General features: G+C 49.2%; 1 protein-coding gene across 1 annotated transcript in view; it reads left to right on the top strand.

Moving 5' to 3' along the window:
- LOC140418105 (sodium- and chloride-dependent neutral and basic amino acid transporter B(0+)-like) overlaps positions 1–16,250 on the top strand; it is a 271,390-nt gene that overhangs the window by 78,987 nt on the left and 176,153 nt on the right. Inside the window, exon 5 of the mRNA XM_072501524.1 lies at positions 8,023–8,190. Coding sequence (XP_072357625.1) covers positions 8,023–8,190 — 168 coding nt within the window. The remainder of the gene's footprint in view (positions 1–8,022; positions 8,191–16,250) is intronic.

Genomic DNA, 16,250 nt, shown 5'->3' on the forward strand with positions numbered 1-16,250 from the left:
GGTGATCCAAATGGTGCTGTAGTTGCAGGCATCCGAACTGAACCCTGTACGAGACTGAACCAGTCTGGTGAAGATCAGTCACCGAGAGCCAGCAGGCACCAATGGCAATATTCCAGACAAAGATCATGTATCCTGGAGAAAACCGTTTGGGCGGAGGACGTGGAGCATCACTGTTGTCCCTGAGCTTGGCATACTTTTGCCCTGACATTTGGTAACATTAAACTCAGGCGGGTAAGGAGCTACCGGCCCATGCACAACTCTGCCAGGGTCACTCCCGATAATGGGACTGCATGGTCCGGTAGGCAACAAAAACTGAGCCAGTCTGTTGAGCCAAACATCTGCTTAAGCATTTGGGCGGCCAAACCATTAGAACTCTGGTGGTCAGGAGCCATTTTTACATGTCAAATTCCATTGGCTTTAACAAACTCCACAAGTTCCTCAATGATGAAGGAAGCCCCTTTGTCCATAATGACGACTTCAGGATACCATGTACATGAGAACATAAGAACTAGGAGCAGGAGTAGGCCATCTGGCCCCTCGAGCCTGCTCCGCCATTCAATGAGATCATGGCTGATCTTTTGTGGACTCAGCTCCACTTTCCGGCCCGAACACCAGGACCTTCATCCCTTTATTCTTCAAAAAACTATCTATCTTTATTTTAAAAACAGTTAATGAAGGAGCCTCAACTGCTTCACTGGGCAAGGAATTCCATAGATTCACAACCCTTTGGGTGAAGAAGTTCCTCCTAAGCTCAGCCTTAAATCTACTCCCCGTTATTTTGAGGCTGTGCCCCCTAGTTCTGCTTTCACCCACCAGTGGAAACAACCTGCCCGCATCTGTCCTATCTATTCCCTTTATAATTTTACATGTTACTGTAAGATCCCCCTGCATCCTTCTAAATTCCAATGGGTACAGTCCCAGTCTACTCAACCTCTCCTCATAATCCAACCCCTTCAGCTCTGAGGTTAACCTAGTGAATCTCCTCTGCACACCCTCCAGCGCCAGTACGTCCTTTCTCAGGTAAGGAGACCAAAACTGAACACAGTACTCCAGGTGTGGCCTCTCTAACACCTTATACAATTGCAGCATACCATACCTCATCTTAAATTCCATCCCTCTAGCAATGAAGGACAAAACTCCATTTGCCTTCTTAATCACCTGTTGCACCTGCAACCCAACTTTTTGCCACACATGCACGAGCACATCCAGGTCTCTCTGCACAGCAGCATGTTTTAATATTTTATCATTTAAATAATAATCCCTTTTGCTGTTATTCCTACCAAAATGAATAACCTCACATTTGTCATCATTGTATTCAATCTGCCAGACCCTAGCCCATTCACTTAACCAGTGTGGAAAAAGAGTGACGCAATCTGTCGAGGTAACACGAGAGGAGATTGTCGTTAACTGGTGGACCTCTAACCAATTTGAATGGGCGTCCACCAGTAAAAGTAACATGGAACTATGAAGGGACCAGCGAAGTCAGCGTGAACCCGGGCCCAGCGGCAGTCTGCCATTCCCAGTGATTATCTTACTCTTTTATGACTCCTTCATTACAGCTTTAGCTGACATGCATCATTGTCTGATCCCACACACCATGAACACCAATATTGGCAGGAGAGGATGATTCTGGACCTAATCGGTGTATATGTATATATGCTGGTTTAGCTCAGCAGGCTAGAAAGCTGGTTTGTGATGCAGAGCAAGGCCAACAGATTGTGTTCAATTCCCGGACTGGCTGAGGTTAATCATGAAGGCTCTGCCTTCTTAACTTTGCCTGAGGTGCAGTGATCCTCAGGTTAAGTCACCAATAGTCAGCTCTCCCCTCAAAGATGAAAGCAACAGGGGCGGCACATGGCACAGTCGTTAGCACTGGGACTGCGGTGCTGAGGACCCGGCTTCGAATCCCGGCCCAGGGTCACTGTCCGTGTGGAGTTTGCACATTCTTCCAGCGTCTGCGTGGGTTTCACCCTCACAAATCCAAAGATGTGCAGATTAGTTGGATTGGCCACACTAAATTGCTCCTTAACTGGAAAATTGGGTGCTCTATATTAAAAAAAAAGAGGAAAGCAGCTAATGGTCACCTCAGACTATGTATATGGTATTACTAAAAACAGTTAATGTTCCAACACACAAGCCTCCAAACCTCTTCATGACACAACACACATTCTCACAACAGTTTTAATGATCTCCATACCTGTATCCCAGGTCATTGAATCATCCCTGTTTCTGGCTTTACAACATTTAGAAACGGTGGACGGGATTCTCTGAAATGGAGGCAGAGTGTCCACGCTGTTGCAAACGCCGTCGCGTTTTACGACGGCATGAACAGGTCGCTCCCACGTCAAATTCTGGCCCCTACAGGGGGCCAGCACGGCGCCGGAGTGGTTTGCGACAGTCCAGCCGCAGATCCCGGCGCGAACTGGGCGCCGCGGGATCCGCGCATGCGCAGTCGTGCCGGCGCCAACGATGACATGCGCAGTGGCGCCGGTGCCAACCGACGCACGCGCGGTAACCTCGCAGAGCGCTCCGGCCCCTCACCAACATGGCGGCGGGGCTCTGGGGCTGGTCGCGCAAGGAAGTAGGCCTGAGGGGGGAGAGGCTGGCGCACCGATCGGTGAGCCCCGATCGCGGGCCAGGCCCCGTCGGAGGCCCCGCCCGGGAACGGAGCCCCCCTCCCCGCTCAGGCCACCCCCCCCCCCCCCGAAGCCTTCGTGATGAGTACCCGCCGGCGGCGACCAGGTGTTGATGGCACCGGCAGGAATAGGCCGTTTACGTGCGGCCGCTCGGCCCATCTGGGCCGGAGAATCGCCGCTCGCCGTTTGCGGCGATTCTCCGAGCGGCCCGGCGCGATTCGCACGCCGCTGGTTTCCGGGGGGGTGGGAGAATCCCATGCGGGGGTCGGGGCCGTCTGCCATGATTCGCACAGCGCCCCGCCAATTCTCTGACCCGGCGATGGGGGGTGGGGATGTGGGGGAGGGGGGGGGGGGGGGAGAATCCCGCCCCCTGTTCTATCCTTTTCAGGACTAAGGTCCATGATGTCACATTTTTCTGAACTGAAATCAGGGGCGAAATTCTCCGGAAACGGCGCGATTTCCGCCGACTGGCACCCAAAACGGCGCAAATCAGTCGGGCATCGCGCCGCCCCAAAGGTGCGGAATACTCCGCATCTTTGGGGGCCGAGCCCAAACCTTAAGGGGCTAGGTCGGCGCCGGACAAATTTCTGCCCTGCCAGCTGGCGGAAAAGGCCTTTGGTGCCCCGCCAGCTGGCGCGGAAATGACATCTCCGGGCGGCGCATGCCCGGGAGCGTTAGCGGCCGCTGACGGCATTCCCGCACATGCGCATTGGCGGGAGTCTCTTCCGCCTCCGCCATGGTGGAGATCGTGGCGAAGGCGGAAGGAAAAGAGTGCCCCCACGGCACAGGCCCGCCCGCGGATCGGTGGGCCCCGATCGCGGGCCAGACCACCGTGGGGGCACCCCCCGGGGCCAGATCGCCCCACGCTCCCCCCAGGACCCCGGAGCCCGCCCGCGCCGCCTTGTCCCGCCGGTAAGGTAGGTGGTTTAATCTACGCCGGCGGGACAGGCATTTTAGCGGCGGGACTTCGGCCCATCCGAGCCGGAGAATCGCGCGGGGGGGCCCGCCAACCGGCGCGGCGCGATTCCCGCCCCCGCCGAATATCCGGTGCCAGAGACTTCGGTTTTCTAGGTTCTACTGTGAGCCTTGAGCCATTCGGATACTTTGGGGGATTTTGTGTTCCTCGCGGAACCAGGTGTGTGGGAAATGCCTCCAGCTGTTTGAGCTCAAGCTTGTGGGGCAGCTGGAGTCACTGAGGAGCATTAAGGAGATTGAGAGTTTCCTGGATTGTGATTTCAGGAGGCAGTGAGAGTTCAACATCGCAGGCAGGTCACTGCATGGCAAAGCAGGAAGAGGAAGGCAGAGACAGGGATTACAGGAGCCTTTGGGCTGTGTGCAGCTCGTAAAGAGAAACTCAGAATTGGAGGTTGCTGGAAGTGATGACACCGTAAAGTCGAGCAATCTAGACCATGGCACCAAAGGGCAAAGGACTTACGGCGGGGCAACAAAGGCTAGGCATGCAGTTGCTGCAGGATATTTTGATGGCTCATTAACTCATTTGGCCAGATGGCTAGTGTATGGTTCAGAATAATGCTAATGACACTGGTACAATTCCTGTTCCAGCTGACGTAGTCTCCTGTCCTGCTGCTGAGAGTGGAAGGCACTGAGAAAAACTGCCCAGAAAATAGATCAGGATGAAGCATCAGCCTTCCTTACTTCAGGTACAGCAAGCGTACCATGCCATATCGCATGAGGACAGACAGGTATTTCTGTCACTGCCATTGTGAGCTTCATTCCAGGGTAGAAGAGATTATGAAGTGGATGCAGGATATCCTCCAAGAGAAAGGGAGAAGTCAGAGGTTGTTGTGCAGCAACAACATCAGAGAGAGAGCAGCTATTGAGAACATGTGGTCAGATTTTCAAGAACTTGTGAGGAAATTAAAAAGTAGGACCTCGACTGGGCGACAGTGGTCAGCACTGCTGCCTCAAAGTGCCAAGGACCCGGGTTCAATTTTAGCCTTGGGTGACTGTCTGTGTGGAGTTTGCACTCTCTACCAGTGTCTGCGTGGGTTTCTTCCGCGTGCTCTGATTTCCTCCGACAGTCCAAATATGTAGAAGTTAGGTTGATTGGCCATGACAAATTGACCCTTCGTGTCCAGAGATTTGTAGATTAGGTTAAAGGGTTATTGTGATCGGGTGGGGAATGGGTTTGGGTGGAGTGCTCTTTCAGAGGGTCGGTGCTGATTTGGTAGGTTGAATGGCCTCCTGTTGCACTCTAGGGATTCTATGCTTCTATGATGAATGCACTAATCTCCAGATTGCTCTGAACTAAAGTAGAAATAGGAAGACAAGGAGGATCAATGTTTGTCTTGATGTAAGGTGCAGGAAAGAGGGCTGCAGATTCTTGTTGGGGCCAGTTCTAGTGCAGGAAGTGCTTATTCCAAAGGGACAGGTTGTATTTCAACAGGTTGTGACACAAAGTCCTCACGGAGAGGTGTATTAATGTAGCTGGAGAGTATTTAAGCTCTGGGCAGCAGAATATTGAAGTAGAAAATAGGCATAACTTTAGAGTGTTAGATATTGCTGGAGAAAGATACAGTGAGGAGACTAGAAAGCGTTAGGAATATAAAAGCAAGATTAGTATGTTTGTCTGTGAATCAAACAGATGTGATGAATATATTTGGTGAGTTACCAGCACAAATCGCTTTGTGGGAATATGATGCAGAAGCAATAACGGACACATGGGTGCTTACTGTTCAAGAACACAAAGGTTGGCATTTTCCAGGAGGGCAAAGATTGGGCTCTGAATATTGAGGGGCATATGACATTCAAGAAGAAAATGGAGCTTAGTAAAGCTTCATAGATTATCATAGAATTTACAGTGCAGAAGGAGGCCATTCGGCCCATCGAGTCTGCACCGGCTCTTGGAAAGAGCACCCTACCCAAGGTCAACACCTCCACCCTATCCCCATAACCCAGTAACCCCACCCAACACTAAGGGCAATTTTGGGCACTAAGGGCAGTTTATCATGGCCAATCCACCTAACCTGCACACATTTGGACTGTGGGAGGAAACCGGAGCACCCGGAGGAAACCCACGCACACACGGGGAGAATGTGCAGACTCCGCACTGACAGTGACCCAAGCCGGAATCGAACCTGGGACCCTGGAGCTGTGAAGCACTTGAGCTATCCACAATGCCACCGTGCTGCTTGATCAAGGATGGCATTGATGCAAACATTAGAGGTGACCTTGGTTCCAGATATCAGGATGTGGATTTGGTTTGGGTGGAGATGAGGAATAGTAGAGGAAAGAAGTCACTCGTGGGGTGGTCTACAGGCCCCCAACAGTGCATATGGGTATACGAACATCAGAATTAGGAGCAGAACTTCGGCCACTCGAGCCTGCTCCACCATTCAATGAGATCTCCCCCCGATAACCTTTGATTTTCTTGTCTGACAAATATCTATTTAACTCTACCTTAAAAAAGTCAGTGACCCCGCTTCCACCACCTTCTGAAGCAGAGAGTTCCATTCTTCTCGCCTCTGTCCCATAAGGATGACCTCTAATTATAAAACAGTGCTCCCTAGTTCTGGACTCACACACAAGAAGCAGTTCAGTTTCTGGTCAATGGAACCCCAGGATTTTGATAGTGGGCGATTCAATGATGGTCATGCCATTTTTTGACATGGGGCTGGATTCTCCCTACCCCGATGCCAAAGTGCCACACCACATATCGCCTACCTGTGGCCATTGCTGGAGGCCGGCCCCGCCATTCTCCGACCCCGACTGGCCGAAGTCCCAACGGTGTGTATCGAATGTGGTCCTGCTGGTCGGGACACTAGCGTGTCGGCTGCAGACTCATACGGCACCGGACAAATTCTGGGCGAGCTGTCCGGGTCGGGTGCATGGCTGATCGGGGGCACTATTTGGAGGGTCCAGCTCCGCAGTCTGAGTCTGCCATAGAGCTCGACGCGGCCCACTGGAGCAAGCCGCCATGCGCACTCGCGGCCTGCGACCCGGATGTGCGGTGGCCCGTATCTGCAGCAAAAGCTGCTAATTTCAAGTCAGATCCCTGCTAACCCTCTGCAGGTCCTTAAATGTGTGGCCCTTTCACGCCAGTTTGTCTGTTGTGGAAGGCCAGTTTTTACGACAGCGTGAGGATACTCAGCCCAAGAACAGAGAATCCAGCCCATGGTCTTTGCCCAGCATTTGTGCGCGCGAATGTTACTTGCCACTTGTCAGCCCAAAACTGGACATTGTCCTGGTCTTCCTGCATTTGGACATGGACTGCTTCCAGTATCTGCAGCAATGGTGCTGAATATTGTACAATCATAGATGGAAGGTAACTGTTGAAGCATCTGAAAACATTGTGCCGAGGGCACATTTACACCGACTCTCTGTTTTCTTTCCTTTCACAAATCCTCAATCCATCCTAATAGGAGGCTCTGAGATGCTTGGACATGGTAACTGGTGAAGAACTTCCACTTGGACAGGAGAGCAGAAAGTGATCAAACCCCAGAATGAGTGAAGGCTTCAGGAAAATATGGGAGCAGTTAGCACTCAACCTGTAATTTATCGAATTCCATTTTGTTTCATTTATTCCCAGAATTGAAAATGATCACCATGGTGTGTATTTGTTTTCACCAGCACATTCCCATGGAATTGCACAGCGAGTCAGATTATCGTACGGACATAAAGATGTTCATAAAAACAGAGAGCAAGGTCTTCCAGACCTCCCCCCCCCTCCCCCCACCCCGTCCCCCCGCGGCGTGTCTTCCGCTTGTGGAAGCCGCTTGCTATTGGATACTGGTGGGATCTTCAGGTCTCGCTGAGGTCTGTGACATTTTGCATAGATTGCCCGCCCACTACTGGGGAACCAGCCTTCGGGCGTCACCTCAAGGGGACCGGAAATTCCTGCCTAGAGGCATTACACCTTGCAACTCTCAATGTATCATTCTGCTTCCCTTGCAGCACTGTGTTTAACTTAACCTATAAGGATATAATGACTAAAAACATACACATGGCACATTCTGCGGTCACTGAGAGAGCAATTGTTTCTGTGTGGATTTGCTGCTATTTTAAATGCCTGACTTGTGAATGGCCAGCGAAAGCAGCTGGAAATGCCTTCTTCTCTGCTTTATATATTATGTTTCTGAAGATTCCCATTAGATATTACCTTTTCATTAGATATACACACACACAGTAGGATGGATAATGCTTTTTATGCAATTGAAATATAAATTATTTTACAGTAAATTGGAGATTTTTTTTTTTTTTAAACCTCTTTGAATCTATAAATAGTTCTATACAATCATGGACCCACAAATAACATCAAAAATTACAATGCTGGTTTGCAATAAGGACATTTTTATGATCAGCTGAAATAATTTATTTTGAATATATCGTCTCCAATCTAAGATCTTATTCCTCTTTCCATATTCAGGTGTGGGGGTAACTTGGATCCTTGGCAGTGTAATTGAGGTCAGCTTATATACCTGCATCATCGCCTACAGCCTGCACTACTTGTTCGCCTCTTTCCAATCCCCCCTGCCGTGGGCAGACTGCTTCAGCTGGTGGGGCGCAGATGAAACATGCAGCAGGACTCCCAAAGGTACTGTCTGAACGTCTATCGGGTAAAGTATAGAGGCCGACTGTTCATTCTTCAGACTGTCAGACTGAATGGGAGAGAAAAATGGACAATAGTTTCAGGATCATCTTCATTGTGATCACACAGCTGGGATAGAAATCAGCAGCAGCAATTATGTCACTGGGATTGCAGAATAATCAGTAATCAATCATGATTGACTATGGTAAAACCTTTAAAAGTAGTTGCTTGTGAAATAAAAATTCACCCTTGGTGAACAACGTGTGAAAGATTCGACAGGTCTGTGTGAGGTACCCTGGCAGCTCCCATGATGCCTACATACTGCGCCACTCACAAGTGCCAAGACTGTTCGCAGCTCCAACTCACTTTGACGGGTGGTTGTTGGGTGACAAGGGGTATGCCGTGAAAAGATGGCCGATGACAGTACTCAAGCACCCGAGGAAAGAGGCAGAGGAGAGATACAATCGCTGCCATATCTCCACAAGGGCAGTGATGGAGATGACCATAGGTCTGCTGAAAATGATATTTCGATACCTGGATCTCTCCCAGGTTGACCTGTAATATGTGCCAGAGCAAGTGTCGCTCGTCATCATTGTCTACTCTGCTCTGTTGTGCTCTCTCCAGGAGGGGAGCCACTGGAGCAGGAGGACACAGAGGCACTTGCCCCATTAGCTTTAATGAAAGCCTTTCTGCCTGCCTGCAACACATTCAGATCAACAGAGAAAATAGAACTATTGCTCAATCCTTCTGGAGCAGGAGGAACATCTGATATTTTATACAAATTTCAAACTGAGCTGTAATTTGTTCATTAGCGTTGTCATATTCTTTATCAAACACTCACAGCATCTCACAGTAAAGCCTGCAGTTTATGTGGGCCCTGATGTGAAAACTATCGAGGCAACTTCCAAATGATCTTTTTTTGGCTGCCAGATTCTTCTTCCCAGAAGTTAACAAGTTTTCATGAATTCTTTGTGAAATTTCTGGCTTCCTTAATGGGCTGATCTAGTAAAATGTAGATCCACAGTCTTCCCGAACATCATCACTGTCATTTTTCATGTCTGGTTTCATGTATACTTTCTTCATCTAAGGCTTAACAGGAGAGGTATTTCACTGGAAACCACATCTGTATTGATGAAAAAGCTGATGCCAGCTATCCGGCAAGGGAGGACTACCCTTCTGGATGTCATTAACATAGTGATGGACAACTTATACCAGTGAGTGGACCACATGAGTGGACCTCCTTCATCTCAGTGGGTCGCAAGATTGAAATCAGGTTTATAAAAAATTCTTAATCATTCCTATATTCATATATTTTATCTCAAATTGGCAGCATGATGGCACAGTGGTTAGCACTGCTGCCTCTCAGCACCAGGGACCTGGGCTCAATTATGGTCTTGGATGACTCTTTGACGTTTCTACTTTCTCCCAGTGTTTCATGGGTTCCCTTTGGGTGCTCCCGTTTCCTCCCACAGTCCAAAGATGTGCGGGTGAGGTGGGGTTATGAGAATACAGGGATAGGGAGTGTAGCCACCTAAGTTGGCCAACTCCCGATTTAAAATGGCGAACGGCAAAGGCTGAAGGGAAATTCAGCCAACACAGGCATAAACCTGCAGGTGCAGGTTTGCTGTGTATTAAACTCTGCAAAAGCCCAGACAGCATCAATACCAGCGACCATCAACATAATAATGTAGCAGCCATCTACATACTAATGCGCAATCCCCGGGTTCAATTGAAACATTTTGGATAAACAAAGCAAAGCCAGACTCTCCGGCGCCAGCAGGAGCCAACACAAAAGAGGTTAACGGACACCTCAAGACCGCCCATCGATCAGGGAACTGCTCCAGTATTGGAGAAATCGAACCAAGCGACTGGGACAAAGTCCAATCACTTGGGACCAGGTACGGGGTCCGCCCGAAAGGCGGGAAGCCCCTTGGGACTATAAAGTTAAGCCCCCAAGTTCAACTCGCTCTCTTCTTCCTGCCCGGGTCACCCAGCAACGCAAACCAACCTTGACCGTTAACGGTGCAGTGACCGCCGAAAGACCGTAAGTCTTAATTCAACGCTCGCTACGAGATAGGCGCTCCTAGCTATCAATCCGTACCAACTTCGAATCCCGCAGGCTCAGAACCCGAACGAAAGGCCATTTGTTCCCCTGACCTGGTGGGCCAGTCCGAAGTTAAGTATAGGCATGTTAGTTGTAGAAGTAGCTTAGACGTAGAATTTGTGCATGAGTAGCGATTACTGTGTATAATAAATGTGCTTTGATTTGAATCTTACTAATCAGTGTATTGAGTTATTGATCATTACTTGGACTTGAACCTTGTGGCGGTATCATAAAGATACCTGGCGACTCGAGAGCAAAGGTAATAAAACAGAGCAATTGAACCAACCGAAAAGTTAGCAACAGGAGGAGGAGTGTGTCTAGGTAGGGTACTCTTTCAGAGGGTCAATGCAGACTCGATAGGCCGAAAAGCCTCTGTCTGCACTGTCAGAATTCTATGATTCTATGATATTCATAGATATATCATCAACTTCAAATGGTTAATAACCAAATAAATATTTACACCTTGGACAAAAAGGAGTGCACAGCCCTCACCATCCATGTGTGTGCAATCAGCATGCACCTTACTTCACTTTCCCTTGCTTTGTGTGCGGATCACTTCAGTCATACCAGTTGGAAAAAAACTATGCCCAGTGGAATGTGGCAACCCTGCACATGGGGAACAGTCAACAAAATGTCTCATCGGCTGCACTCAGGAACGGGATGGGCCGCATGTGGCTCCTGGGCATTAAGTTGCCCACCACTGCGTTAGCGTGTGATCATCTTCAAACCTGAAACACGTAGAGCTTTCATACACGTTGATCTCCCGCCGATCTGCTTCATCAAGCGAATCCAGAGAGCAGTTAAATCAATACACCCCACACGCGAGTGGAAGTCCAACCGCTATCTAAAACTGTGCAGTTGAGATGAATCAGCCAACAAAATACTCATCACCGGATTCAAACTCTCATTGACCAACGCAAGTCCTTCGTGGCCGTCCCCATCATCATTTTTAGCCCCGGAATGCGGAATTTTAAAAACTTGATTCTGTTGCTGTGGGCAATGCATTGCAAATGATACTCGGAATCACACTGATAACATCAATTCAACATTCCCTGCGTATTCCTTGGGTTTAAGAGTCTGCGGTCACAAACCCAGACCCGCTTTTTATCTCAAATTGGTTAAAAGTATGGGCATCTTCAGACAGCCTATCAATAGATCCAACTTTGTACTGAAATCAATGAGCAAAATTGTCTGCCTTGTGCCGCCGGTAGTGGAGTTCCTGGTGAGGTGGAGAATCCAGCATCAGAGAGAAAACACAGCCATCCATGTGTAATGCTCCGTCCCTCCGGTGGCATTGGGATCGAGGTTCACACCCACGTACCAGCGGGAGCTTGTAGTGGGTCATTAAGACCCATTTACATCCACTGAGCGGGCCAAGCGCCATATTCTTCGGGTCCGCGTGATTCTCTGGTCCTCTGGGCTAGCAATCATATGGGGAGAATTACTACTGGAATGGAGAGTCATGGCCCTGACGTGATGGACCTCATGTTGGGCCAATGGGGTCCCTGCCCCCAAAGTCCATCCAAGGGCCACCCCCAACCCTCACAATGCAAAACCTGCCCACCCCACCCTCACCATGCCCCTGAGACCCCCTAAATAAAGAGAATGCCCCCTAGAGACCCTCTTTATAAAAAAGATTCCTGTCAGGAAGTTAGAGAGCAGTCCAGACAGACGCAGTGAAAATAATTACTGTTGTAGTACTCACCTGGGCAATACACCTCCTGGCTCAGGCACAGGGAGCACCACATGCCAATTCCTGCAAATAGAGAACCAGTCAGCTGTGTGTAAACCCCTTCAGATCCTTGAACTTCAAGCCATTCATTCATTTCCCCTACTAGACTATGAATGACAGCTTCCAAACACACACAGCTGTCAGCTTTGATCCATTCAAATTGCTGCATGATTGAGTAAATCCAGTGCTCTCACCACAATGTTTATCAATATCAAACATTGATTGACAGGTCCTGGACCACTTCAACCAGTGTTAAGTGCTGTCAATTTCCAGCTGACCACGTCACTCAAGTATGAACGGAAGTTATTAGAAAGTCCTCATTTAGTAGGTTCTCTTTATTTAGGGGGTCTGTGGGAGGGGTCTTTAGGGGATTTTCCTTTTTTCCACGTGGATCGAGCCTACCAGGATGCCCGGGGAGTGGGGTTCGCCACCATTCACTCTTACCTTCACAGGAGCAGGCCAGTCGATTTCTGCGGGAACGGTGGGCAAGTGATTTCTGGGAGTTAAGTGTATCCTTTAAAAACTCTTACCTTCACAGGAACAGGCCAGTCGATTTCAGCGGGAGCGGTGGGCAAGTGATTTCTGGGAGGTAAGTGTATCCTTTAAAAACTCTTACCTTCACAGGAACAGGCCAGTCGATTTCAGCGGGAGCGGTGGGCAAGTGATTTCTGGGAGGTAAGTGTCTCCTTTAAAAACTCTTACCTTCACAGGAGCAGGCCAGTCGATTTCAGCGGGAGCGGTGGGCAAGTGATTTCTGGGAGGTAAGTGTAATTTTTAAAAAATGTTTAATTAATTGACGCAATGTCAATTAGAGGGGGGCAGTGCTCTGACTGTGAGATGTGGCAGGTCCGGGAGGCTTCCAGCATCCCGGATCGCTTCATCTGCAGAAAGTGCACCCAACTGGAGCTCCTCACAGACCGCATGGTTCGGTTGGAGCAGCAATTGGATGCACTTAAGAGCATGCAGGTGGCGGAAAGCGTCATATATCGCAGTTATGTAAATGTGGTCACACCCAAGGTGCAGGCAGAGAAATGGGTGACCGCCAGAAAGGGCAGGCAGTCAGTGCAGGAATCCCCTGTGGTTGTCCCCCTCTCGAACAGGTATACCCCTTTGGATACTGTCGGGGGGGATAGCCTATCAGGGGAAAACAGCAGCAGCCAGAGCAGTGGCACCACGGCTGGCTCTGATGTTCAGAAGGGAGGGTCAAAGCGCAAAAGAGCAATAGTAATAGGGGACTCTATAGTCAGGGGCACAGATAGGCGCTTCTGTGGACGTGAAAGAGACTCCAGGATGGTATGTTGCCTCCCTGGTGCCAGGGTCCAGGATGTCTCCGAACGGGTAGAGGGCATCCTGAACGGGGAGGGCAAACAGGCAGAGGTCGTTGTACATATTGGTACTGACGACATAGGCAGGAAGGGGCATGAGGTCCTGCAGCAGGAGTTCAGGGAGCTAGGCAGAAAGTTAAAAGACAGGACCTCTAGGGTTGTAATCTCGGGATTACTCCCTGTGCCACGTGCCAGTGAGGCTAGAAATAGGAAGATAGAGCAGCTAAACACGTGGCTAAACAGCTGGTGTAGGAGGGAGGGTTTCCGTTATCTGGACCACTGGGAGCTCTTCCGGGGCAGGTGTGACCTATATAAGAAGGACGGGTTGCATCTAAACCGGAGAGGCATAAATATCCTGGCCACGAGGTTTGCTAGAGTCACACGGGAGCGTTTAAACGAGTATGGCAGGGGGGTGGACACGGGAGCAATAAGTCAGAAGGTGAGAGCATTGAGGGAGAACTAGGGAATAGGGACAGTGGGGCTCTGAGGCAGAGCAGACAGGGAGAAGTTGCTGAACACAGCGGGTCTGGTGGCCTAAAGTGCATATGTTTTAATGCAAGAAGTATTACGCGTAAGGCAGATGAACTTAGAGCTTGGATTAGTATTTGGAACTATGATGTTGTTGCCATTACAGAGACCTGGTTGAGGGAAGGGCAGGATTGGCAGCTAAACGTTCCAGGATTTAGATGTTTCAGGCGGGATAGAGGGGGATGTAAAAGAGGCGGAGTTGCGCTACTGGTTCGGGAGAATATCACAGCTGTACTGCGGGAGGACACCTCAGAGGGCAGTGAGGCTATATGGGTAGAGACCAGGAATAAGAAGGGTGCAGTCACAATGTTGGGGGTTTACTACAGGCCTCCCAACAGCCAGCGGGAGACAGAGGAGCAGATAGGTAGACAGATTTTGGAAAAGAGTAAAAACAACAGGGTTGTGGTGATGGGAGACTTCAACTTCCCCAATATTGACTGGGACTCACTTAGTGCCAGGGGCTTAGACAGGGCGGAGTTTGTAAGGAGCATCCAGGAGGGCTTCTTAAAACAATATGTAGACTGTCCAACTAGGGAAGGGGCGGTACTGGACCTGGTATTGGGGAATGAGCCCGGCCAGGTGGTAGATGTTTCAGTAGGGGAGCATTTCGGTAACAGTGACCACAATTCAGTAAGTTTTAAAGTGCTGGTGGACAAGGATAAGAGTGGTTCTAGGATGAATGTGCTAAATTGGGGGAAGGCTAATTATAACAATATTAGGCGGGAACTGAAGAACATAGATTGGGGGCGGGTGTTTGAGGGCAAATCAACATCTGACATGTGGGAGGCTTTCAAGTATCAGTTGAAAGGAATTCAGGACCGGCATGTTCCTGTGAGGAAGAAGGATAAATACGGCAATTTTCGGGAACCTTGGATAACGAGAGATATTGTAGGCCTCGTCAAAAAGAAAAAGGAGGCATTTGTCAGGGCTAAAAGGCTGGGAACAGACGAAGCCTGCGTGGAATATAAGGAAAGTAGGAAGGAACTTAAGCAAGGAGTCAGGAGGGCTAGAAGGGGTCACGAAATGCCATTGGCAAATAGGGTTAAGGAAAATCCCAAGGCTTTTTACACGTACATAAAAAGCAAGAGGGTAGGCAGGGAAAGGGTTGGCCCACTGAAGGATAGGCAAGGGAATCTATGTGTGGAGCCAGAGGAAATGGGCGAGGTACTAAATGAATACTTTGCATCAGTATTCACCAAAGAGAAGAAATTGGTAGATGTTGAGTCTGGAGAAGGGTGTGTAGATAGCCTGGGTCACATTGAGATCCAAAAAGACGAGGTGTTGGGTGTCTTAAAAAATATTAAGGTAGATAAGTCCCCAGGGCCTGATGGGATCTACCCCAGAATACTGAAGGAGGCTGGAGAGGAAATTGCTGAGGTCTTGACAGAAATCTTTGGATCCTCACTGTCTTCAGGGGATGTCCCGGAGGACTGGAGAATAGCCAATGTTGTTCCTCTGTTTAAGAAGGGTAGCAAGGATAATCCCGGGAACTACAGGCCGGTGAGCCTTACTTCAGTGGTAGGGAAATTACTGGAGAGAATTCTTCGAGACAGGATTTACTCCCATTTGGAAGCAAATGGACATATTAGTGAGAGGCAGCATGGTTTTGTGAAGGGGAGGTCGTGTCTCACTAACTTGATAGAGTTTTTCGAGGAGGTCACTAAGATGATGGATGCAGGTAGGGCAGTGGATGTTGTCTATATGGACTTCAGTAAGACCTTTGACAAGGTCCCTCATGGTAGACTAGTACAAAAGGTGAAGTCACACGGGATCAGGGGGGAGCTGGCAAGGTGGATACAGAACTGGCTAGGTCATAGAAGGCAGAGAGTAGCAATGGAAGGATGCTTTTCTAATTGGAGGGCTGTGACCAGTGGTGTTCCACAGGGATCAGTGCTGGGACCTTTGCTCTTTGTAGTATATATAAATGATTTGGAGGAAAATGTAACTGGTCTGATTAGTAAGTTTGCAGACGACACAAAGGTTGGTGGAATTGCGGATAGTGATGAGGACTGTCAGAGGATACAGCAGGATTTAGATTGTTTGGAGACTTGGGCGGAGAGATGGCAGATGGAGTTTAATCTGGACAAATGTGAGGTAATGCATTTTGGAGGGTCTAATGCAGGTAGGGAATATACAGTGAATGGTAGAACCCTCAAGAGTATTGAAAGTCAAAGAGATCTAGGAGTACAGGTCCACAGGTCATTGAAAGGGGCAACACAGGTGGAGAAGGTAGTCAAGAAGGCATACGGCATGCTTGCCTTCATTGACCGGGGCATTGAGTATAAGAATTGGCAAGTCATGTTGCAGCTGTATAGAACCTTAGTTAGGCCACACTTGGAGTATAGTGTTCAATTCTGGTCGCCACACTACCAGAAGG

This window comes from Scyliorhinus torazame, chromosome 5 (genome assembly GCF_047496885.1).
Source record: "Scyliorhinus torazame isolate Kashiwa2021f chromosome 5, sScyTor2.1, whole genome shotgun sequence".
NCBI lineage: Eukaryota > Metazoa > Chordata > Chondrichthyes > Carcharhiniformes > Scyliorhinidae > Scyliorhinus > Scyliorhinus torazame.